At 35.9% G+C, this 27,609-nt stretch overlaps 1 protein-coding gene across 1 annotated transcript in view; it reads right to left on the reverse strand.

Annotated features, from left to right (window-relative positions):
* Window positions 1-9,270, reverse strand: part of LOC139687530 (integrin beta-PS-like) — a 34,291-nt gene extending 25,021 nt beyond the window's left edge. The window contains exons 1-4 of the mRNA XM_071584731.1: window positions 9,134-9,270; window positions 8,723-8,908; window positions 5,899-6,127; window positions 4,246-4,474 (exon numbers count right to left, since the gene is read on the reverse strand). Of these exons, the coding sequence (XP_071440832.1) occupies window positions 4,246-4,474; window positions 5,899-6,127; window positions 8,723-8,908; window positions 9,134-9,136 (647 nt within the window). The 5' untranslated portion in view covers window positions 9,137-9,270. The remainder of the gene's footprint in view (window positions 1-4,245; window positions 4,475-5,898; window positions 6,128-8,722; window positions 8,909-9,133) is intronic.
* Window positions 9,271-27,609: the final 18,339 nt, after the last annotated feature.

Here is a 27,609-nt window from a genome sequence, read left to right on the forward strand (position 1 = left end):
TTCCAAGGTAGGGACTATTAGCTAATTAGTTACATTTCCAAAATATTATTTAATTAGTTAGAATTTCAAAATAGGGAATCGTAACTTATTCGGTCCTCCTCTGTGTTTTCTGTGCCGCTGCTTTTGCTTTGCAAGGATTTCGTGAGATGACGACCGCGAAAGCCTTGCCTATCCCGCTTTGCTTTGCCTTTGCAGTCGCCTCACCAAGGAGCAGACGTTGCGCGGACTACCTTTCGTCTGGCTTCTATCCTAGCTCCTCGACTGGGGATGGAATGTTGAAGACTGTTACAGGGGGGTTTGCAGGAAGTATGCGGAGTTGAAGATGGATATATTGAGTGCCGGACAGGTTTTATTGTATTAGGAGAGAAAAAAAATGTATGATTGTTAAGTCTACATCAATTCAAAATCCACTCCAAATGGCAAATTAATAATAATTATAGATATCGCCTTGAATATGTGTCGAGCGTTTGGGATCCATCGCAGAAGGAAATTTTTCATGAATTAAACAGAGTACAAAGAAAATCGACCTAGTTCGTGATGAATTGGTGGGAGCGAACGAAAACTTTTACACTATTACAGAAAAGGATGGGTTGTGAGACGAAATACAAAGAGTACACGTTGGGATTCAAATGATAGGAAGTACCATTCATTAAGTTTTAGGCTGAAAAATAGAGCTTTTCAGTTTCTATGTTTCAAGTTACAATATGTCCATAATTATTTAATTTCACGCTTTACTTCATTTGAATTGATGAGCTGATCAGTTCTTATGCATGCTAGAAATGGAACAACAGTAATGGAAACCATTTTATTCTCAACTAATCGAAATAGAAGTACCGCAATTGACGGTCTAAACTTTTCATTGTCTTCTCGTCCCAGATTTTACATCCTCGGTGTTTCTCGAAAAAGCAACAATTATCGACTGATTAGATAAAAATAAATTCTTTCAACTTAAATGGCAGATTTTTTGGTTGACAATTTACTTTTTTATATTATACAATGCTTATCAACATCTTTCTCAAGTAGTTTCTCTGCATTCCCCTCGAAATTTTACTCTCCCCAACGCGGCGAGCCAAACCATTAAAACTAAATTGACACAGTGGATAATTCAAGGATATATAAACTCCAATGGTAATTGCTAAAGCTACTAATTAAAAGACACCTTTGATAGTAATCTTTTAATTTTTCGCAAGGAAAATTATGCACAACCCCTTTGGTATCAGGAGGGATCGTAGTTTTCGGCCGGCGCGACGTCCGTGCTTCCAGGTGCGTATTTACCTCATCTCAAACCAACCCACCCCAACAACGATGTTACTAGACAACATTAGCCACAGGGGGGCACTCACCTTGGATTGCCCAAAGGGCATATATGTAATAAAGAAATATGCCCAATACCATAGTATTCAACTCTAAGGCTGGTTTGACAGGCGATGGAACATTAAACCTAAAGGATTGTGAAATTTACCAATTTACATCTACACGGTACCCATTAAGTCACCGCGAAGGAGTATGGCGGGAATTGTCAGAGCACCAGCCATTTATGCACAAATACATTTGATATTATTCACAAATATACTTACCTCAGAACGAAGGCTGTTCAATAAGTATGTGTACATAAGTTAATGAACACGAGAGTTCTTTGTCTACTCTGAGAGTCTACTTTATTTGCCGTAATTTATTGAGAAAATATTATGTATACCACAAAATTTTGTAATTTTCCGCATATTCAAGACGCAAGTCTGTGGAAAATCATAAAATCATTTGATGTGGATTTCACACAATTCCATGAAGTGAAGCCTGAAACTGTGAAGTATATTCTTGAAAAATTTAATTTAATATTCTATTGTTAGCTTAATGCGCAATGTATATGCCATACAAGTGTAATTGATTTGACTAAGACATTACGTCAGCGGGAGCCATTGTAATTAGAACCATGTTTGGTTCGCCTTCGCCTGTTTCCGATAACGGAAAACGTTTTCCACGAAGGCGCTTTTTCACTTTAGGGAGCAGGAAAAATATATGAGTCACAAAGGTGTGGAAGGCACGCAATGAAATGCTCAATATTTCTGATAATATTTAAACGGAAGAGCCGCCTTCATACGTCATATAATAATGGGTTATCGACTCAATAGTCAATCATTCATTTTAAATGAAAAATTTTCAGATGCCTGGGCTTTTGTTATGAATAGGTATCGTGCGAGGGAAGAACAAATCTTGAACTTGTCAGTGAAGATCTCTTTCTTTCTTATTATTTCCCGGTGGTCGAATTTACCAAAATCATTTGGGGCCATAATAATTCCCGCGTTGTCATAAGCAAACTTAGACGCTCTGTACCTTACTAAAAGACTTAGTCTTGCGTGACCTCTTCGTGAACTAACCTAATTCCTCCGATACCCTTTACAATTACTAACTTCTCGTAGAAAATTTTAATAAGTCTGGCGTTATTTTCCGAACGTTTTTCTAATTCCTTAATCAAAGTTTTCTCTTGTGGATCCCAAATTCTTTTCGCGTATACCAAACGTGGCTTAAATAAAGTTAAGTATCACCTCTCTTTTGCCTTTTTAATAATTTTTCTACATTCTGTTTAATGAAACATAGCCTTTTTAAGGCAAACGGGCGTATTATTCTGATGTGTGTACCCCACGAAAGATTTCATGTAAGTGTAACACTTAAGTATTTGACCTGTGTCGAGTCGCTTAGTTCGGTCCCATCTATTTGATATTTATAATGCATCATCAAGGTAGGTTGCGGGTTTACTGAACTTCCTTTTCATTGAAAACCGGTTTCAAACCCTAATACGGTAATAGAAATCTCAGAAGTTGTGCAAAATACCCGAAAATTAACACCCTCCGCCATCCAAACATATGCTAGTGTCCTTTAGCATTAACAGACTTCATTAGAATCCCAATATCGGAGAAAGAGCAAGGGACAGAAAAAGATCTGTTAAGGGCACGTGCTGAAGAACACATGCTGAGAGTTTACGGCTCTCATCAAAGTGTGTGCGGAGGAGAATTAATTCCTTTGTAACTAAGATTTTTACCAGAAGGTTGAAAGATTTGCATTACATTTCACCTTGTCACCACTACTTGTATATCTTTATATGAAATATTTGCAGGAAAAATGTTCAATCCATCTCTGTGAACACACACAATCATAACTACTGATTGCGATGCTGGTGACGATATTTTTTTCTGTACGTATGCACTGGAACTGAAAAACAAATATGATTTCTTAAACTCCTGAACTTGATTACTAAGTGGAATGGAGTAAATGCCACCAGTAAGAAGGGTATCATCAGTAGCTAAAATTTGCTGGACGTCAGTTTTCAAGGATAAGTAGGAATATGATTTCGCCATATTTAAGAAAATTTCCCGCAGATATCTACTTAGCTCCCGTCACCAAATTTTCCAGAAACTGTTAGTCTTCCATTTACTTCTGAAACATTGAACATCTATTTATTGGAAGAAAACTCAACTCGGGAGTAAAAACTATGGAGCATATCGACGCACAGTTCAAATTTGATCGAAGGAATGCTTGGTAAAAAATATAAAAGGGAAGTGGGGACGCGAAGAATGGAAAATCATGACGCAAACTAGCATATCGTGGGAGGATATCTCAGATCAGAGTAGGGGCATTTCCAGTAGATCTGATTTGAACTCAATAAATTATTTCATAATAGCAATAATTTGAGATCCCTGATGAACAAAACTAAGGATAGAATCAACACAATAGACAAATGGGAAATTAATGAAGTTATAAGTAAATGCAATGTCTGTGTCGCTGCATACAATAGGAAAACTGGGAAATTCTAGAAAACATGGGTGGAAAAACACAAATGCAGCAACTCAAAGGGCACCACAAGGGTCGTGGTTGAAGTCAAAGTACAACTCAAAGCCTATTTATGAATACAATTTGATATCAAATTTTATATATTATTAAATCAACGGTATTGTATTATTAGATCCGCAATAGATCTAGAGTACTGCAATACATAGAATGCTACGATAAATTATGGGGTATCGATGATTCAAGGGGTATCAAATGTAGTTAATGAGATGTTACATGCATGCATGGAATAACATTTTTCAGAACAATGAAAGAAATTCTAAAGACAAAAAAAAATCACACTTTAGATCGAACATACATGATTTCAGTATTTAAAAAAATTATATTTTTTGAAAACAATTTCGGCAGGTTTCTTTTACGAACATATATTTTTCCCTTCTCATTCATTATGCTTGCACTTACTTTACAGGTACTGTGCTGACAAAAGGCATCGCTATTTTGTCAACAAAGCTTCCAAATCCAAGGCGGAAATTGGAAGTTAGTTGGTTCATCTCATGGGCAATTTGATCTCCTAGAAGTGATAGGGTGTCTTTGTCATCACTCATTGATGCTGATAGGTCCATTAGGTAATAGAGATCAACAGGATAGTCTTCAGCCTGAGAATATTGTAATTTTATTGGGAATGGTTCACCTGAAATGAACGACGTGAAATTTGATTTGAATTGATGTTTTTGGAGATATCTATATTAAAAGGAGCAACAAAAACATTTCAAAACTAGCCAAGATATTAAAAAAAGCAATTATTAAAGTGATAACTATGTGTATCTACTTGAATGGAATGTTAGAAAACTAAAATGACCGGTAGATTATTTTCATCACAAAGACATTTTATATTTTAATCAAATAAATGTGATAATCCTACACCATTGTATTTCATATCAGGAGAGCCACCAACACAACAGAAAAAAACCAATTGATACTAACTTCTGTGAAGACATATTTTATTTAGAAGTTTTTGACCTGATAGCGCAAGTTGTATACTTCAAAATCCATCTTGAGTGTCAGTTGGGAAAATGGCTCTGCATAAACAAGTAAAATTAAAATATTCGGAAAGAACCGAGCATCATTTCATGAAAAAGTGTGACCATAAATTAGTGTTCATCCACGGCATAAAAAGCAAACTTTACTCTCATCTATTGAGTTATAGTCTGAGTTGATGTTATGTACATTTGCATGGCAAGTCAATTCGACTGGGATCATATTAAATCATTTATTCAATTCAGAAACATTTTGCTATAACGTTAGCTGGTAAGCGAGTCATTCATGGACACAATGATACGAGTACATTTAATAAATTTTATCCTATATAAGCACCACCGACTTGCAATCCGCTATGAGGACACATGTTTATTTCTGAATTAATATACGTATTGAGTATTATTTATTGGACTTAATCGCCCTTAAGGTTCATATTAATAAAATTCGGAGATTCACGATTCCATTTCAGTAATGCTTACACCCAAAAACATCTCAATTATAAATTTGCTGCATAATTTGTCTTATGAGGTGCTCAACAACTTGAACTAAGTGAAGTTAAAAATCATAAATTCTTTCCCCTATCACGTTCTGTGAGTTTCGCCTCCTGGGGTCCCACCACTACCTTGGTGTCACTTTATAATTGACAGAGAAATCACAAAATAAAAGCACTGATTTAACGGTGAAGACACAGTCATGGTATGGGACCCAAGAAACCTTTCTTGGGCTAGAAAATCCTGGCTATCTTATTGATTTAGCGGTAAATACTAACGAGTGTAACCTAATTGAGCAGCTTTTAAATTCTATTAGATCATTAATGCCGCCTACTGCTTACTATAGGAGGTCACGTGATGCATTAAAGTTAGTTTTTGAATGGTCTCTTACAAAATAACACCTTACTTTTTGAATGAATTTCTCTCTGTCTAAAATTGTTTTTCCGACATTATTAATTTCGTTTCTGAAAATTTAAACTAAAATTAATTGCAGTTTACTCTGAGAAGGGTATGTATTTTGAACGACACTGGCAATCTGCCTAATCTTCAGTCCACCGGAAGTAATACTCAGTGCTCGTCCACTCACCCACACGAAGTTTCAGTTTGACCTTTTGCGGCCTCAGCTGGACTGCGTCCGTGTCTCCGTGGTCACCATGAGAAGCCCTGCGAAGGGGGTGGTCTTCCTCGATGAACATCGAGGAAGTATACCAGACGATGTGCTCGTTGGGGCACCAGGCGGTCAGCTCGGGTGACGCCTCGTCCTCGTACGCTCGGCATCGGACGATGGGCTGTGCTCGGGCATCGTCCTTGTCATCCTTGGCGGAAACACAGGGAGGGAGATTTTATCAACGGTATCGTAATCATGTCCAAATTGTATGGAGGTCAGACAGAGCCCAGGAAAATGCTAAAACTTCATTAAGAAAAAAATTGTTAACCTATGTTCATGTACAGGTTGCGGATAAGTCTCCTAGCCCTCTAATATAATCCTATTTTCTGCAATATATTCATGCATTCTACCCAATTCACTCTATCAACTGCCTTATCGAAATCTACGAAACGGAAAAATACATCCTGAGTGAATTCTATGTTCCTTTCTACTTGTGACCTCATTACTGCGATTGCATCACGCATGCCTCTCCCCTTCCTAAACCCAAATTGATCATCCACTAAGTATTAATTTTCCCTGCTCTCCACCATCTTATTGATGATTCGGAGAAACACTTCAGCTGCGTGCGAAATAAAGTTTATTGCTCTTTGTTCCTCATATTTTGATGCTTTTCGCTTTTTTGGGATAGGAAATAAATCTGATTTGACAAGGTCTGCCGGCCAAATCCCCCCCCATTAAAACTCTTCCTCCCACCTTTTCCTAAACTTTTAAGCAGTTCCGGGGAAATTTTGTCTATGGCACAGCCTTATTTCATTTCAATTTCCTTAATGTCATTCCTATCTCGTCATCGAGTGAGCCTAGACCTAAGCTATGCTCATCTACGTCAAATTCTCTTTCTATGCTCAAGCTTGCTGACGTAATGCCTTTACCATGGAGTTCTGCATATTTTTCTATCTCTCTCGGATATTTTCTGTTTCAACTATTATTTTACCCGTTTCATCTCTAACTGTTGACACAGATTTTCCTCTCTTAATTCCCGTTACTGTTTTAACCTTCTTGTAGAGCGTACTAATTTCACCCTTCCTCTGTTAACTTTCTTTTCTGATTCAACTTTTCCTGGCTTATCTTTGGTTGTTTGCAATGAGATATATATATATATATATATATATATATATTATATATATATATATATATATATATATATATATCGATTATGCGGAAACACTCACACGAGCAGTATAATATTTGGACGGCAGAATAAAACACAAATAAAATAGTAACACTTAAAAGGACACTCACTTGGTAAATTGTTTAAGCTTTCGGCCTTCTCCGAGGCCTTCTTCAAGTAGGACTCAAGTCTTACTTGAAGAAGGCCTCGGAGAAGGCCGAATGCTTAAACAATTTACAATGTGAGTGTCCTTTTAAGTGTTACTATTTTATTTGTGTTCTATTGTGCCGTCCAAATATTGTGTGTGTATATGTGTGTGTGTATACATGCGGGTCGCGCTAGTCCAGGGGTAGAGCGTTGGACCTCTGACCGGAGGGTCCGCGTTCAATTCGTCAAGCCTCTCTGAGCACCTGCAGCTCCACCCAAGCTATGTGATTTTTCGGGTACCAGATCTTCCTGAAAAACCACAACCGGCACAGGGAAAGGAACTGCCCCCCCTACCTTGATGTGTGAATTTCACACACCGGGCTAAATACTGGATGAACTCTATCATCACCTACCAATCCGATCATAGGGTTGATTACTTTGTTCATGTTTTATATATATACATATAAATGGTTTTCACGAATTCTCTCTACTTGATATCATGATATCCACTTGCCTGCATGGATTTAGAAAATTTTAGGCTAGATCTCCAAAACTGCCATCGTAAATCTCTTTAATAGGTTCATCAGATTATTAACGGTAACAAAAATCCACTATGATTATTTTAACTTTTCTCATTCTTCTTCAGTAGCTCTTTTTCGGTGAATAATTTTAGCTCGATGCAACATTATAGTTTACACATATAATCAAACTGTTCCTACCGCGTCGTTTTAATACTTAAGAACCTATATATTTGTGATATAATTATTTTTTAAGGAAAAGTCAATTTTACCATGTGAAATGAGCACCCTAAATTAAAAATAATATAGAAAGTGAATTGGACGAGAATAACATCGATTTGTTAATCTCGATATGGATGAATATTTCAACAGACAGAGCCTAAAAATCTTAAGAGTTATTTGAGGTCTTTTAACTAGCACATTAGATTATTCTAAGTTGAAATTATGATGACAACTATCGTGGATACCATATTTCTTTATGCGAAAGAGCACTAAGTCTTCAAGGTCTACTTCACTCCTACCAGCTTCACGATACCCAATTTTACACTCACAGTTAGCTCCCGAACCCACCGAGTTACTCCTCACTGATATCACACTATTACATAATTCACACACCCCCACCAGCGTCACTTGACTCTGCTGCGCCGTATCACAAAGAGCGCCAAGGACTAAAACGCGAGGGATAAGTATACATGTGTACGGAATGACTCTGTTGAACGAAAACGTGGATTGAACTTGTTTAACATGCCCATTTACGTAGGTAGGCGGTTAGACTAAGTCGTTATACAGGAAGAACCACATCTGATTCAGTTTTTCAGAACTCACTGCACTCGTACAACGAGACTTCTTCAATCATTCTCTACTCGATTCGTCCAATGTTTCATCCAAGCTCGTAACGATTTCAGTAAGCTCTGTTAAGAGACACTGCAGAATACTCGTAATACAGGACAGCAAATATGTCACAACATACCTCTTTCGAACACCACGCACATCCCGCCGTCTGAATGCAGGCACTACACGTCTCCTTTGCTGAGCAGGCGCCTTGGTCGACTTCTCCATCCGTGGGGTTACCACCAGAGCAATGAGCTGAGCTCAGCAATAGGATCGCCACCAAAAGAGAAGAGTCCAAGGACGACGCTGCCTTCCCCGTGCCTCCCTAAGTCGCCGTCGGAAGGGATGGCGAGTGTGTGAGAGAGGATAAAACCAAGCGGGAAAGCGAAATCGTAGGTATATTTTGTTTAGTGAAAAATCATGGAAAGAACGATTCGACGTAAATGGTCGGAAATCATTGGAAAAGGGGGAATCCACGGTGTGACGCCGAGGACTTCGAGACCCTCACGTATCAAGACACTGATACAAGAAATTAATTACTAAACCTCACCATTGTTCGTTGCCACTGGTGTTGCTGTGAGCCTCCCGTTTTGTGGGAGAGCTCTCACCGGGGAGCCGTGGGTTTGGCCGGGAGAGGAAGCGGATGCCGCTATTGCTCAGAAGTCACTTCCTCTCGAGCTCCAATTCCTCGGAAGGAAGTGATGACAGTTTTGCTTTACTTCACCATGGGGAATGCTTCCCAAATCATCAGTTCACATCGTTGCGACGGTAGTAACATGGATTTAGTTCTGTGTATGCCATACTGGACAGTCGAATATTAATGGTGCGCCTACACGGCATACACGGTTGTGTACGGGTCAATTAGTCCCTGCACTGTTCAGCTCTTAACAGAGCACCGAAATTTGTGAGAATATCTACCACTATGAAATTAGATGTCGTATATTTATGCACTCCATTTAAACTTTTCCATCAGATTGTGAAATGAAATTTTTCATCGAAAATAAGGAACCAGTAAATGAATAAACTGCGGTCGATATTGAAAACTCAAGAGAGAGGGAAAGCGGCAGAGGTTACTCCTATTAATGAACTCTACAGCCCACCCATGATTAAGAGAGTAAATCCGGTACCTCGGAAAATTAAGCATAATGCTATATCCTGGTGCCATGAGATATAGCCAGAGTTTTGTACTCAAGCCCCACGCGTCAGCTGTGTACCACACTGTGAGACTACACCTCAGTTATCAATAACCTTCCGGCGATATTTTTGGATAAACCTTGGCTTCGAGCGACGGAAACCGCTCCATCCTCGGCTATGTCCATTTGTTTTGTTCTGAAACATAATGGTTCATACTATGGTGCTGCCTTCATGCTTATAACAAGTATCGGTCGAAAAAAAAGGTGCATGGCAGACATTTCATCAGAGGAGGTGACGTTATCTAATCGAAAGTTTCCGGCGGAAAGTTACAGTTCTTTGAAATTACTTTGGCGGAATTTTTGAACTTACGTAAGCTGGCAATTCTACAGAATATCTTCGAAAAAGAAAATGGTGTATGGTATGTGTGCTCCTAATGATACAATTCCTATTTTAACTCTAATTAGATACGAGGTATTGTCGACCGCGCACGTTTTTGGTTTCTTTGATAAACTTTTCCGGTTAAATATATTAAAATATCTCCCTTCTGTATATATGTATGACATAGACACTTCAATCAGAAAGTTATATTTTATGGACGTTTTTTTGCTTAGCATGTAATAACTAAAGCAGTTATATTGCGACTTCTTTGATGATATACAATCGGATCTCGATATTTTGAATTACAATTAGAAACATCTGTGAAGAGCGTACCTAAGGATAGGGAGGTCACAATGTTCCACCAGTAGATGGGAGGTGGGTATTGAGTGACGAGGAGTATGGGGAATGGTTTTCGACTAAGTCGGAGGAGGGGAAGGTGGGGTGAGACAAATGGCTGAGAATGGGTTTGCTTTCATGAATGCGTGAATTAGGTAAGTTACTTAAGTAAATACATTCACTATAAGGTATATTTTATTAGCTCTACTTCACCCTATCAGCCAACAATCTGGTTGATTAACTTGGTTAGGATACAAATGAAAGTTAAACATCAAATTATATGACCATTTATTGGTTTGAATATTTGCCTATAGACAGAAGGAAGCAGATTGGAGGGCATTCTCTGGAGGATGAAAGGCTATGATGAAAGGTCACTATTATATGAGTAATTAAAAATCTATACATCCATAAATAGAGGTGCAAAGCTAAAGCTATATGCCATTTGAGGCAGAAAACCAATGAAATTTAAGCATATTTTTTGTAATAGTAACTTAGAGAATGTTAATCGTTCCTTAGGAATGCTGGTTTAAGCTAAAGAATTCATATTTTTGATGGCAATTCTGGAAAATCCATCAACAAGTGTAAACAATTTAAAGAGTTGAAAAGGAATGCTTAGGCAACGTCTAGCATGTAGGTATTACAATTTTTTAATTTTTCACTTTCACTGAATACCTCATTATATATATATATATATATATATATATATATATATATATATATATATATATATATATATATATATATATATATATATATGCTTTCATTGACGTAACACGGAAGTGCCGAATAGTACAATACACAGTAACACATAATATAGAAACACAAAAAAAGAGAACACTCACACGTATTTTCTTGATAGTTCGACGGAAACAATCCGTCTTCCTCTGAAGATATAGAAGTAATCATTACTTCTATATCTTCAGAGGAAGACGGATTGTTTCCGTCGAACTATCAAGAAAATACGTGTGAGTGTTCTCTTTTTTTGTGTTTCTATATTAATTGTTACTGTGTATTGTACTATATATATATATATATATATATATATATATATATATATATATATATATATATGTATGTGTATATATATATATATGCATGTGTATATATATATATATATATATGTATGTATGTGTATATATATATATGCATGTGTATATATATATATATATATATATATATATATATATATATATATATATATATGTATGTATGTGTATATATATATATATGCATGTGTATATATATATATATATATATATATATATATATATATATATATATATATATATATATATATATATATATATATATATATATATATATATATGAATATCACATTAACTACCTTCATCAGAGGTATCAAAAATTTAACTGTCATAGCAAGGAAAACTATTATCTGAGATTCTTAAAAAATAAAAGATTCTAAATTTATATTAGAATAAAATTTATTATATGGTACAGTTTTCATAAGAGATGGGCAGAAACATTTAAGTGGAAGGACCTAACATCTGATGGTGGCAATGGTATATGGATAAATTTCCATGGAATGAGGGTTAGTGCTTCCCTGCAACACATAATTACAATTAAGAGTGGTCTTCTGGCCATAATGATGCTAACTTTCAAATGTGGTATTTCGTAAATACTCTAAAACATGAAACACAATAAACCATTATTTAACTCCACATACTTCCTGTCTCTCTTCATTTCTACCATGCCAGTTTGACAAACTGTAAGTTTTTAATACACTTTCAGGTAGGTATATACATAATGAAATACATTAGGTACTATTAGAGTTCCAATGTTTTTCTTTCCATTTTTTCATTAAATATCCACAAGTGATTTACATTATGTAATTAAAATAAGCATCCTATTCCTTTTCGTGCTAAAGAAACGAAGGAAAATTCATTAAAAAAATTGCTTGATGATGGTTGAAATAACTAAAGTTAAGGTTTGATCATTTATTCCTTTTAATTGGACAATTATTGCCTGTTATCACTCCATAAGAGTTGAATACAATTGTACACAATTCAGATTATTATTGTGTTTAGTGCATTGTTTGGTGAAACTAATGGTGTTGCCATGCTTAATCCATAAGAGAACCATGGCATTGTGTAGTAGTTTGCTGGGTCCACCAAGAATCACTTCTGATCAGTAAACTAAACAACAGCTAATATCACTTCAAGGTTTTTCATGGCCTGCAAATAAAGTTAGATCTGCTGTTAAATTGAGTCACTCTATACTGATAAATTTTAGTAGCTATTTCTTTGAAAGGTAGTTACCCATACATGTACTGTAAAGTGGGGTAAAGGTGGCCTCTTTAATAGTTTTAAAATATATTTCTTTTACTGGATAGCAATATGTTTCAACTTTTACTGGTATAACTCTACTTTTTGGTAGTGCTTTCTTTATAGAGGTAAGTAAATCTTTTTTATCATAATTACAATACACTTTTAAGTTTATTCAGTCATAAATGGACTTGAAATGTTGTCACTCTCAGGATGTATCAAGTGTTCAACTGGTATCTTGATATACCTTCCCTGGTTTAGTATCAAAAGTCACATAGGTCTTATCACAAGAGTTGGTGCAATGCCCATGCCAATGGAGGTTCTCAAAACCTCAAACTTTAGACTAGTAGGTAAGCACATTTACCTCTGATGAGGTCACACTATTTTAGAATAGCTGCTGTTGTGCAGAAGTACATTTTCATGATAGATATCAGAAAAATCTCTGCTAGATTATTGTTTCTAATATGAAGCAAAATGTGATTAAATTTGTTAATGCTGGTTTTATGTACTATATTTGACACCTTTACATATATATTAGGTATAGTATTTGAACTCAGGTTAAAGGTAGCTATTGCATGAGAGCATATGGAGTAGGTGTAGGTGAAGCAATATGTCCTTTTCAATATTCAAGAAGTAATCTAGAAAAAGCAGTAGATTAATGTGAGGTTGTCATTTGTAAACTTGTTCAACAGTGGAGAAGTATGTACTTATTGTGTATTTGATAATTAAAATCCAATAAAATTCATTCATCCTTTTCTTGATGCTTGAAAATTGATAATTAAAAATTTTGTTGATTGTATCCTGAATTACATTTCAGCACAGAAAGATACTTAAATAAGTCCTCTACTACCTAAACTCTGGAAAACATACGAGTGTTAAGGATATATCGTTGTTGGGTTACCTGTTTAAAATTTGGAAGCTAGGACATACTGTTTTGAAAGGAGAACATGACAGGAATGTGCAATTTGTGCATGTATGTTCTAATACACTCAGACTTTGTCATATTTCACCCCCCAATCCCCAGTAGGTTTCAAGATGACCAAGGACTGTAAAATCCTACATTTCACAGCTTCACCTAACAAAGTAAAAACTGTCACCCTAGACTGCAATAAAATATTCTTAAATTTTGCATACATTCTGTCTCCTTTCATTCAATTCATCATCATTTGACCAATTATTTTTCTACTACCTCTACATTGCTTATATTACATCCTCCCATATATATATATATATATATATTTTTTTTTTCAGGATTTAATCTCCAATCAAAATGCTATGCATCGTCTCTTCAACCTCATTTGGATTCCTCTCAGCAACAATCATCATCCCTATCCTTTTTCTATCTTTATGTTACTTATCTAACATCCTCCCATACATTTGTCTTTAGCATTCCATCTTGAATCAAAATGCAATGCATCTATCTTTCCTCCCTCCTTGAGATTCCTCTCAAAAATGCTTTCTTCTCCCCTACCATGCCATTTACTTCTTTGTTTGGTTCCCTATTTATCCATCTTACCTTTTCCATCCTGCCAGACACCCATATCTCAAAAGCCTTTAATCTATCATTTTGCTTTAATGACCAAGTTTCTAAATCTTCAAAACCATGCCCCTTACAAAAGTTTTCACTAGATTTTGTATTTCAGGATTGTATCAATAGTTATAATGGAAAGATGCAATGAATTGGGTATTTGATCATGCACATATGGTTTTTTGGTGAAAAATAGAGAAGAAAAGAAATGCTATTAGAAAGTTCTGTGATCAGCAAGAAAATGAAATTTCTCTACCAAATTCATGAAATACAAAGATAGATATATTTTATACTAGCTGAATACCTGGCTTTGCACGGGTTAGGGAGAAACAATAATATAAATATACTACATAAATAAAAACAACACATTATAAAGTACAATAATACACTACTTCATACAAATTTAAGAATCTTTTTTATTTAACACCTGTTTATAAACTACATTTTTTGTTTCATATCCAGGAGAAAGAATATATAAATTTTTAGGCGAACCCACTCTGGAGCAAGCAACATAAAGTTGCCCGTGGCTAAAACATGGCGATCTTAGATCAACACCACAAAACTTTAAAGACTGTCCCTGTGATTTATTAATGGTAATTGAAAAAGCTAGCCGGACTGGAAACTGTAATCTTTTAAAGTTGAAGGGAAGATCAGTTAGGATTAGAGGTAGCCGTGAAATAAAAATTATTTCACCTTTTCCTTTTCCAGCTAAAATGACTGCCTGGATTATATTTTTCATTAGTTTTGTCACACACAATCGTGTCCCATTGCAGAGTTTTGGTGGATCTAAATTTCGCAATAAAATGATTGGAGATACTACTTTAAGTATAAGGCGATGTTGTGGCAATCCAGCTGGATCAAGTGAATTTAGGAATTCCGTTGGATAATTGACGGCTTCGTCAGCATCCACTACGGTATCCACCGATTTATATTCAATCACGTCTCCTGGCAGCATGGCTAGTATCTCCTTGTTAATTTCATTAACATCATCGTTCTTAGGAGCAAGAATGGCTCTTTCTCGCAACCATTCTAAATTTTTATAATTTTGATTAACGTTAGGATAGACTGCTTGTATCATATCGCGGACAGTTTTCACCGATACACATAAATCTGATGACAATTTTATCATACCAGATGCTTCAATAACTAATCTATCTTCTCCAATCTCCAAAAGTTTATATGCAAAATTTTGAGCATTCCCATCTCTTAAGAGGATTCGCATGTTTTGTTTAAGGCTAATTTCTTGGGCATGATTCCATAGAACAGAATGTTTTAAACAGGCATAAATTTCATCGGCTGGAGTCGATTTTGGAATGACAGGCAGAGTTTGATGGAAGTCTCCACACAGGAGTACCAGAGCTCCTCCCATTAATGCAGTTTCCTCTAAGATCTTGAAGTGTTGCGTTGAGGGCCTCAAGAGATTTTTTATGAGCCATCGTACACTCATCCCATACTATCAATTTACATTCTATAAGAACTTGTGCCTGGCCGCTTGTTTTATTTATATGACATGTGGGATTTTCTTATCGGGAAATATTACGTGGCAACTTAAGGGCAGAGTGGGCTGTTCTTACTCCTTCCATTAATTTCTCTGCAATACCTGAAGATGCAACGGCTAGAGCAATTTCTCCATGAACCCTGATTTCAGCGAGAACTAAATTAATTAAAAATGTTTTTCCCGTGCCACCAGCAGCATCAAGAAAAATGATACCTCCTTCTTATTTATCTACTTGATCCATTATTGTTTCGTACGCGAATTTCTGATCTTCATTAAGAAGTGGCTTTTTATCCGCGATGTATGCTTCTAAGTCTAAGACATTGTAGCTAGTTTCACGTATATAATCTGGATAAAATACACCCTGTTGATCTTGTACAGGTGCAAAAAGACCGAGTTCCACTAAAGTCATGTTAACCATGGTGATACACTTTTCCTCCAAAATAATTAAAGTTTTATTAAAAATGTCGGAGTTAAACGTAATATCCAATGTAGGATTTTCACTTCGAACTTTAGCCAGCATATCCTCACTCATTGATAATTTATATTTTTCCCATATTGTTTTTGGGTTAGATGGATTACAGGAGGTTATTATGATGGCAAACAAAATTCGGATTTGTCCTGGAAGAGAAATCAAACTGGCCTCTCGCAATGAGTCATCCCAGTGTTGATCTCCTTCTAGCAACCCTAAATTCTGGCAAGCTTCTCGGAATGTCTCACATATTTCTCCGTTTACCGTTCTTAATTCTGCAAATGAGCGAGGTCCTCTAATGGTATGTAGAAGCATTCTTAAAAAATAACATTCGGCGTTGTTAGGATGGACTGTGTAGACTCAGCCCAATGCGTCACATGAATAAATATTATTCTCAGGATCAAAGTTGCCCATTTTTCTTCTACAAAAGACTTTCCTTGATGCATTCCACATATAATATCTCGGTAATTCTGAATACAACAGTGTTCTTGCAAAAGTATCCTGCTGGCATAGTTGGAAAAATGCTGTTTCTATGACAGCAAAAAAGTAAACAAATTACATACATACAAACAAACACTCTCCTTTATATATATAGATTTTGAGTGAATCACTTCATTAGCTATATTTTTATTATCTATCTTTAACCATTTGGTGAATTTAAAAGAATGCAGAGAAAATGTGAAATAGAAAGACAATAATAAATTTAAATTTTAATGAGATTAGGAATTTAATGGGTGTCCTACCTTAATGATTGAGATAATCGATGAAATTAAAGTAATAAGTGTGAATATATTGAGATATTTATATTGAATAATGCAGAGACAAGTAGAAATCAGATTATGAATACCATCAACTAATATGGTCGTATATGAGGACTTATTGCTTGAATGCTGAACTCCCTAAGACTCAGGTGGGGTGTTATGGCTGAGAGGAATGACTTCATCTGGTGTATGAGGTCAATTAAGCATTTTGTGAGAAGTATAAGGAGTGAGCAGGGGTTTACCAGAAAGTGTGATGAACACATTCCAAATAAAGTTGGTGGCATTTTAGGCAAGACTAATTAAATATTAAAATACATTCCAAAACGTGCATTGAAAATAAGAGTTTTTGCACCTCCTTAAAAGCTATCAATTTTTGAAGAAGATAATTAACCAATGAAATATGAGATCATGATGTGATTTCCAACAATCTCATAAATGAATATCTAACACCCTCAAAAGAGCCATAATTCCTGATTTTATATCTTACATCTATTGATCTAACTCGGTGGATTCTGTTTCTATTCAGAGTTATTGATCCAAAGATGGGTTTGATAGGTGAGTGTAGAGCTGCTAAGGGTGCTGGAAGATGGTGGAAGAAAGCAGGACAAGTGAATGAAAGAGATACTGAGAAAGAGTAAGATGTTGAAGACGGTAATGGGGAGGAGAATGTTGTGAAAATGAATGAATGTTGGGAAGAAATGAATAGGAATTTTGGATGAAATTGAGAGAGTTAAAGAATATCTAGAAGAAAATAAAATTGTATCGCAATATGCAGTATGTTATTTAAGCATGTCTTGTCTTTTTAGTAAGGGCTTAGAAGTACAGTGGTGTATAGTACTTGAGTCCATTGTAAACCTACCCTCCGCTGGTAAATCTCTGCTAATAAAAAATCTCTATAAAAGGATGTGTGTTCCAAGGTTAAAAATAAACGAGCTAAAAGATTCTGTAGCTAAAGTCAGACCATCAATAATATATTGGTTACCATTATGATAAAGAAGAACTCTTCTGAAATTTCAGATGCTTTGGATATAAATTTACAGAGAATATGAACACACTACATACTAACTCGTTCATGCTGAACATACAGAAGACTGCAGATCGATTTTCTATGTTATATGATATCATCATTTGTATTTAGTGGTGTATCATAAATTTAGATCAATCATTATGAAATAGGTTACAGCTTCCTGCAATCGGAAATTAGCAAAGTAGGCACTAATGAACATCAATACTTCTGATTATGACTATATGAATACAGGATCACATAGAAAAGCGATTAGGACAATTTTTTGATGCTATCATTAGTGCATATGGCTTGAGACGATTTTTTAATACATCCCAAGAAAAAGACAAGCGGTAGAGACCATTACAGTGTGGATAGATTTCGAATGTTTACATTTTTGGGTAGCTGGTATCGTTTATTAGAAATAAACTTGTAAACTTAACCAGAAATTGAGAATACAGAAATAAGTAGATATGACATTCAGGTCTTTTTATGGTAAATAGAAGTATATTCTAGTGAGACTCATAAATTTTTGTAATGCTATTATGAGCAGCAAGTAAAGGTAGTCCAGGAGGTAGAGCATTGGACTACTGGGGGGTCTGGGTTCTATTCTCAGGAAAGCCTCTGAACACCCTCTGCTTTGCCCATATGGAGATATTATGCTTCCAACACTTGCTGGAAGTAAAAAATAATGATTTTGCCACTAAGCAGCAAAGAGAAAAAATTCTGTAATCATTTTTCAATTGGCATCTGAAGCATAATCTCTGGGGACTAATCCAGTATCAAGCTAATTAAAGATACTTGCAGTTATAATATATTAAATAAAATTTTATTATTATTATTGCATAGTACCCTGAAAGCTACTGGTAAGGTGTGTGGATAGGGTGATTACACACCAGACTACTTGTGACGCAAAATACTTTTCCCCCCTCGAGCAGTTGGACAATGTTATTCTGATCCCTTTTTGCTTATGGGAAAAATGTTATCTTAATCTATCTGTTCTAAACTAAATTTCTCTAATTTTATTCGCATGACCTCTCTTACTGTATTATGATATGACCAACAATACATTTTCAACATCATTGCTTAAGAGACATCCTTCTAACTTATGCAAGAAATTTATTATTTAGTCTTCGCTCCATCAGTGGTTCCCAAACTAGCTCATCTAACAATTTTAATACACTGGTCAAGTTTTCATAACAACGTTTTACAAATCTAGCTTCCATACGCTGCCTGCGATTCAATTCGGTAATTAATCCAACTTCATGAGGATCCTATATACTGGCAGCATATTCTAAACGAGGCCTAACCAGCTAAAGATAGCACTTCTCTTCGGCATTTTCGTCACATTTCCCCAACACTCTTCAAATAAATCCTATTTTTTTGTTGCCTTGTCCACATATTCCCCGCATATGTTTCATCCAGGAGAGGTCGTGAGTGAGAGTAGCGCCTAAGTATTTAATCGATCTACACTATCTATTACGGTATTCCTGATGCAGTAGGTGTTCGGGAGAGAACTGCTCTAATTCCAAAAATTCGCCACTACGCATTTTTTAAAAGTTGAATTCTAATTTATCAGTGTGGCACTAACGTTGTGTAACATTTAGGGATAATTTCAGCAAGCCAGAAGCTCAACTCTTGGCTGCTTAAAAACGTCATTCCAAGATTACCTAAAAGGAAGGACTATTTCCGCTCGTGACCGGATATGATATGGGAAACGATGCGATGCAGAATTCAAACAAATTTTATGATAAGACTTGTTAGGAATTACTCTACGAAACAATTTACGTGCGCTATTGTAAGAGCTAAGATTGCATAAACGAAGAAGAACCTCATTCCGAGAGGGTACCGGAATGATCTATTTTAAAAATGAGACTCGTGGAACATATCGGTATAGCTATCGCATAAGTTCGTGACACAGAGCGCGAGAGGGAGGGGAATGGAATGTGGAGGGAGGCAAGTGAAAGGGCTGATGGATATGCACAGGAACTGGCAGCACGTGTTAGATAGGGAGCCAAGTCATTTGGCTAAAAAATAATATTGCCTACTTCGTGCTGCACGCGTGGTACGAATACGTCCAGGCAGTATAGGCAGTAAGTAGGCTAAATACGTTGTAACTATCGAATGGACTCTAGAAAAAAATATTGACATTAATACTGTTATATTATCAATAATAAATTCGACAGAATTGTATCCCTTAAACCTTTTTACTGGCTAAAACTCCAAAATATTTGGTAAGGTGAAGTTCTTAGTAATATTGATTTATCATGAGAATCGATTAATTAAAAATAGCAATTTTCCACAAAAATAAAATTTAATGCGACCGGTTTCAATGTTACTACATCATCATCAGGTCGAAACCGGTCGCATTAAATTTTATTTTTGTGGAAAATTGCTATTTTTAATTAATCATGATATTCCACCATATCACGCCTGAAACGTCTCTTTTAATGAGAATCGATGTCGATATTTCGGTCAACTAGGTGATCTACTACAGGAGATCTATCGAGGGATCACCACGCCTTTCATGGGAAACACAGATTAGGAGAATATACGGATCCACTTAAAGGAACTCGGTTTCATTAGACGGCTGGTGGGGAAATGTAACGCGACTTGAGGGGTGTTATTTCGCTTTAGTTAGGCCCCGTTTGGAATACGCCGTAAGTACTTGGAATCCTTGGGAGAGAGCTTTGAAGAAAACATTGGATATACATTTTTGGAATATTAATATTCTCCGTTCTGGATTGCTCAACTTAATCTCTCCTATTTCTTAATGTTCGTGTATATCTTGTCTATTCATTTATCCCAAAAGATCATTAGAATATGATAAGATTATCAGTGAACGCAAATGAGCAACGAAATAATATCTCCACCCCCCTCTCAATGACTCTCTGACCATATGACCCGGAAAACATAAATAAATACCCTTCTTCCCTATCCTCCGCCCGGCAGTATTTTCTCTCAAGCTCTCCCCTTACTCCACAGTCATAGAGACTCTTCCCACCAACACGACTTACCTCCTACCGCTTCCCGTGTTACATGGTCCACTCTCAACCCTCTGCTTCGTCAATTACCTGCCTCCTAGCCACGGCGACACCGAAACGACATTCTGTTTTAAATCAACGCCCGAACATGTACGCCAACCCCACTATTCTTTGTGCCTGATGATGACGTATCATGGTGACACGCGTTGTATGAAACAGTAAACCTTTAAGGAAAATTACGTTGTTTCTTCTGATTTTATGGATCTCTGCCAAATAAACAATTTATAAGATATTTGGGAAAATGATTTTGGAAATATCAGAAAATTTTAGAAACAGAATTAAAGAATATTCTGGAGTAATTAAAGGGTCCAATGGATTTCCGCGTTAGGATATTTACCTTAGATAGTTAACAGAAGCCCATTTAAACCACACAGCTGCAAGGGCGAAGAAAATAGTACCCCGACTTAGAAAGTGCTGCTCGTCCTTTTTTATTTTCATTTATTTAGTACCCTACTAGCCACTTTATAGGGTGTGTGGCAGGGGGTGATTACACACCAGACTACCCCTGACCTAAACATTCCACATTGAATCACCGAAGATAATTTTAAAATCGTATATATTATAAATGAATCTGCCACAATTTTCAGTTTGGAAAATCAGTTTGAAGAATGAGGATTCAAATGGTTGTTGCTTAACTACGAGCCTGTAAGCAAAGATACATAGATCGCGCTAGTTGAAAGTTTCCTATAATGTATGGAAATATGGATGAAGTTGATAGTTAGTACTTTAAGGAGATTTGAGCCTTCGCCTCTAGCGGAATACCATGTAATTTGAATAGCACTTCAAGATAGTAATTAAAGAAAATATTATGGGCAAAGAAATTATTGCTATTCGCGTAAAATTTATTTTTCCCTTGAAAATGTGATTGCTGATTTTAAAATGGATCGCGTCACCTTTTAGCCACTCATTTTCTGCGTAATCACAATACAGCTAATACAGCTTACATTTTTACCAATCAATGAGAGAGCGAGGTTACAGGCCTGCGAGGCTAAGTTCCACTGTTGTTGACGATTTCCATTATTCTACATATTGCTTTCACGCATGACTCTGTCCGTATGTTATGTTCACGGTTCTCTATGTATTATATATTGCACGTGGATAAATGGGTTTTAATCAAATATTTCAAACTCATACATTAAAATAAAGTATAACTATGGTTTCATAAATAAGACTTGACTCAGAGACGCATAATCATCCAAAAAGCACAGTTTTCATTAGGAATGATAAAAATTGCAATTTGTTTACAGAGTAACTCAATTAAGAATTTTAATAAATGGTAGCATTTGTCTCTCATTTGAATTCAATTTCTTTTTAGCTTCATTGATGCTTAAAATATGACGAGAAAAGTCATCAATATTTGTCAAAATCTTATTTCAGTGAGAGACTTACCGTTAACTGTGTTTTTGTTAACTTAGATTTTTCTTGGGAGATTTCGGAATGATTATATAACTTTTAAAATATTTATTATTATGAAAGCAGATTATACCATAACAATTTGTAAAAAATGATATAAATAACAAAATAAACAAACTGTGTCAACCTTAAAAATTTTCATAACATCATATTATTTTGTATCATGCTACTGAATATAATTGTTCCCTACTCAATGCTGTATCCAACTACGCATTGGATATTTTGCAGCCTGGTAGCACCATCATTGTATTCTTTGGGCTAAACAGAAAACAGAGTAACACTGACTAATAAAAAAAGTTGATAAAGTGCATACCTACCAGGTGAATACCCAAAGAGCCACTTAATTTCTTATCGGGTGAAAATGAAACTTATATGCTACCATTCGACTGCTGATCTGACAAGTTATAGCTGTGTTAAATTCCTGCCGAATTCAATTGCATAAAATATTTAATTATTAATTAGAATTGATTGACTCATTAACTCCGTTTTTTCATTTTGGAGCGCAGACAAAATTCAATCCTTCGGCTTAATGGATCTCTAACTTGTCAATTGATTTATAAACTAACTGATTACGATTAAATACATGATGGAGAGAGAAGAAATTATTTCTTGCCCAAATGTCTCATATTTACCTTCATGCCCCATTCACTTGTATCTAGGAAGGGGAGAGGTGCTTGACAGATTTAATTTGGAAAGGGATTAAGAAGTGGATACATTTCAATAGAATGAACGCCTCTGGAATTAATGTATCAGGTAAAAGTAAACATTTAAAACATGCAAAATATAGAGAGCAAAAGATTCGAAGCGTTTGTAGGATATTTTAATATCTACCACGGATGATACGGATAGTCAATATCATAACAAGCTTATTTATACTACTTTCACCGCATATCATATTTGTACTGGTACTTATATATGAATATATCTTATTCATAATGGAAAAATGGCAATAGCCCGCTAATAAACATTATTAATATTATATTTACATGGACTTTGTTGAAAGAACCCCAGAGAAACCCTGAATTTCCAAAATGATAATTTGAAATCTTTAAGCATAATGTCGTAAATATGGCTATTTTCATTTCATTATTTGATTTATTCACGGGGTGATATTCGTGTAAATAGAGTTCTATCGTTGCATTAGGAAGAATTTCAAACGAATTGACACAATTTGTGATCCTACATCCGGTCACGGCAGTGATCGTGTACAAAAATTGTCTTATGCCAGGGGCCAGATTACCTACTATCGATCCATCTTATGGATAAGTTACGCTCTAAATTTCGACTCTGGGAAAGCATTGGTGATCGAAACCAGGAAAGGAGATACGATGTGGTTTCTGTGAAATTTAAATGAACAAATTAATTTCGAGAATTTTAATGCAAGAGAATTTGAATCAAAGAGCAGATATTCCAAGTTTTTTTTCCAGGGGGGGCAAGAGAGAGGAAGCCCATCTTATGAAACATTCGACCTGTGTCGTACACTTAGGTGGAGGGTGAGGAGGTGTGGGACTCGCAAAGCGCTTCTGAATTCCTGCGAGCCTCTGCTTTTTCCTCGATCCCCTAAAGGCTTATCGAATTAGCCCTTTTTCAAAAAGCACGCGTCTGGTGAAAAAAAAGAATATAGAAGCAGAGACGAATTAATGCAAAACGAAAACTTTACAAAAACGGTGGCAGTGAGAGAGAAGGGGGGAGTGGAGGAGGAGGAGGAAAATGCAGAGGTGAGGCTGTAGAGGGATAGCTGGAAAGCGACGGACGTTACGCAAATTCGTTTACGCTTTTCATATTTTATTTCCCCGCGCTCGCTCGCGTTTTTATACGTCCCGACTTCTGGTTCCTCGGCGATTACACGCGCAACGTAGGACTGCCACCATGGCTGATTTAGGAGGCGTATTATGCTCAGGCGCGACACAGAAAAGGACAGCACGCATTAATACTAATTTAATGATATTTTTTAACACTCCCAAGAGCGTTTTTTTCGCTGGGCGTAAAAAGGCAGACAAAGAGGGAGGAAAGAAAAGTTTGGGAGGATGACTAAAGCGATAGTGCGAATAAAGGACGTTTTCCCCGACAGCAAGAACCGTGAAAAAATATCATATGATTAATTCCTTTATTCTATTTTCCGGGATTCTAATAATGCATAATTATAATTTCTCATGAGCTCGAAGCACAAAAAAACAGAGAAAAAGTCCAGGACGAAAGGGATCCGTATATTTTTCGGGACCATGTTTTCTCAAGAGCGTCCTGTTATGGTCATGGTGAGAGTGGTTTGAGTATGCGAGGCGAAAGTGCAAAATCAAGTATTAGACTTCAACGTCTACCTGAAAATATAATCCTTTCAGATGATATGTAAAACAAAATTGAAAATTTATGAAGACATATTAACCAAAGAACTGACTTGTCAAGGTTTTTATTTCCAATTCACAATTGAAAATGATGTAGAATTAACTAAATGATACCTATTTAATAATTAATCAGCATGCCACAAAAGTTGATTTTCATTTTGTGGAAGTAAAAACCTTCATTCTGAAGATGAGAATATTATACAAAACTAAAATGCGTCTCAATGATATGTGAGTATTTCTTCAAACGTTTGGGTAGCTAAAATTATTAATCCTTCCTTTTTGAGTAAACATCATAGTATAGGACGAACGGAATGCTCATCTTATTTCAATTATGCATTGAAACACACTATTTAACTTTTTATTTAGAAAAAGAAATGATAACATTACGCCATTCTCATTCCACCAGCATGCTTTATTGAGTCGCAATACGAAAAAATATATTACCCGGACAGCAAAACGCGTTTAGCGTTTTAGTGACGCCAGCATGTTTATTCAAAATTCCGTTTAAATTCGTAAAAATGCTGTGCGGAATTTGTAGCGGCAGGCAAGCTGTAACCGAGGCTGCTACCATGATCGCGATCTAAAAATAATATCAGCATTACGGCAGATGTGACAGTAAAGTACATAAAACATAAACTTCAAAAATGCTAATATGGTGCATCATTGGCATATTTTTTTGCGGACTATGATGCTCGGGTTCGTGCCGCACGGAAATGTAACATACTGGTCCTCCACTTTTTCTAATATCTGGGATGCGCATTTATGGCCGTTTGAAGCTAATCTTTTTCGGCCACATCGATAAATTTGATTACCATGCAATATTCTGGGCCTTATAGACATTTCTTTTTTGTCTCCCTCATGTAAACAACATTTATTATAGAACGTTGATCGGTGAGGCCACTATTGGAATATATTAACCTGTAAAAAGTGTTTCAGAAAATTACATTAACATTTCAAGGAGCTGTAGAAATAGAAAAAAACGCGGTGGAGGTTACTCTTAACGCATTAAATTTGAAGCTTATTCTCCAGAAGAACTTGTGCATCTTTTTTATATGCATTATTGGTGAAATCACATAACTTGGAAAACGTTCATTCTATTTCCTCGCACTTCATTTTAAATTTATTTCATAAGAATCGCGGAAAATAATCGATGCATAAGGGAGTGGAGGAATTACTGGTGCACATTGGGATTGGTTTACGAACATTGTGGAGAGTTTGCATTTTTTGTCAGGTAGTAACTAGGGCGCATATTTGAAACTTTTATTGCTGTATTGTTCCATTGAGAGATTTATTGGTAGCCAAATGAATAGTGTTGCCTTAAAAATTTTAAAACAAACGATCTCAATGGTTATGCATCTCCTCTAGAAATCTATTATCTTACCGAGAATTTTACTTTACTATGATACGCATAATTTAATAGAACTTGTGATATGATTTGCGCGTCACCGTTTGTATTTTTTCTCCTATCACAATAATTGGGGAATTTTAGTAAACCGACCAAAAAATGATAAGACAACGGAGGTAAAAGTATACACCAAGTTTAATTATTTTTATGAGGTAGGCCGTTAATAATGATACGCTCACGTATACGCTAACATTTAAAAACACATATTTTATGTTAAAAGTTCGACGCGCTAATAATGTTGAAGAATGGCCGAATGTTAAACTTGTTTCCACGGAGGAGTGAACATTTCCACTCGTCATTCCGTCCTCCATAAATTGTGCCAATCACTTAATCCTCTCGTTAGAATTCATTCGAGGAACTGAAGAAATGTAATCGTGACCTAATTCTTGAGCAGTCTAACCTGCTATTCCGACAAGCCAGCTTAAGCCGTAGTTCGCATACTTACCCTCGTGGAGTGTTGATAATTGGCTTTTTCCATATTCTTACATGCATGAAGATTAAACGCATAATAACTTCAATTCACTTATTCCCGGAATCTACACCCAAATATTTTTCCACTCTTCAGAGAGTCATACGTATATTTAAATAGCTATCACAAAAGCGCTGAAACAAGAATGCTGAATGGTAAAATGGACTCCCATTAAGTCACTCCCTTATTCATGACATCGAAGTATAAGACCACATGTTCCCTCCTGAATGAGATTAAATGATGAACGTATAGGCAAATATCGATACCAAAGTAAAATATTCTGAACAGAAAATTGCAAAAATTGAAAATAAAAAAGTGTACCTTTTCTGAGTTGCACAATATTAAGGAAACTATTACTAGCTTATTATGATAAACCTGGTCTGAGTCGGAAATTCCTTAGATTTTTCCCCTTCTTAGTTTTGATTGGAAATGGGCTCATTTATCGCCGTCATGACCTCGCTTGCTATTTGATATCTTCTCATACATTTTATAGGGTGATGATTAATAGATAGGTCATACCATCCAAGCCAAACTCGCAAGAATATTATGGATTAAAGTCATTAAATATATCATCTCCCTAATCTTTCTTTAAAAAGCGCATTTTAGGAGATAACTCCCGTCCTAACATTTATGTGAAATATATGTGCTGAGGAAGAAGGAATCCGATTATTTTTAAAATTATGCCCAGCTACTTGACTTCCACCCACTTTCCAAACTTCTATCCTTATCTTTAGAAATAAAAAAAGATATGCCTACTCGTTTAGCCGCAGCTCTTCAGCAATATATCGTCTTTTCTCTCTTTATTTCTCACAAGTGGGCGGGAGAAAGAAGACAAGGAGGAAGATGTAAAGTGCGATCTTAATAGAAGGAGAGTAACTCTAACGGGAGGCCTCCTTCTATTCATCCGTCGTTCCCCCTTCTCACTCGCCGTTTCTCTCTGGAAAGTCACCACGCGAAAGTG

This window comes from Hetaerina americana, unplaced genomic scaffold, assembly GCF_022747635.1.
Source record: "Hetaerina americana unplaced genomic scaffold, ioHetAmer1.1.p SCAF_2, whole genome shotgun sequence".
NCBI classification, from domain to species: domain Eukaryota; kingdom Metazoa; phylum Arthropoda; class Insecta; order Odonata; family Calopterygidae; genus Hetaerina; species Hetaerina americana.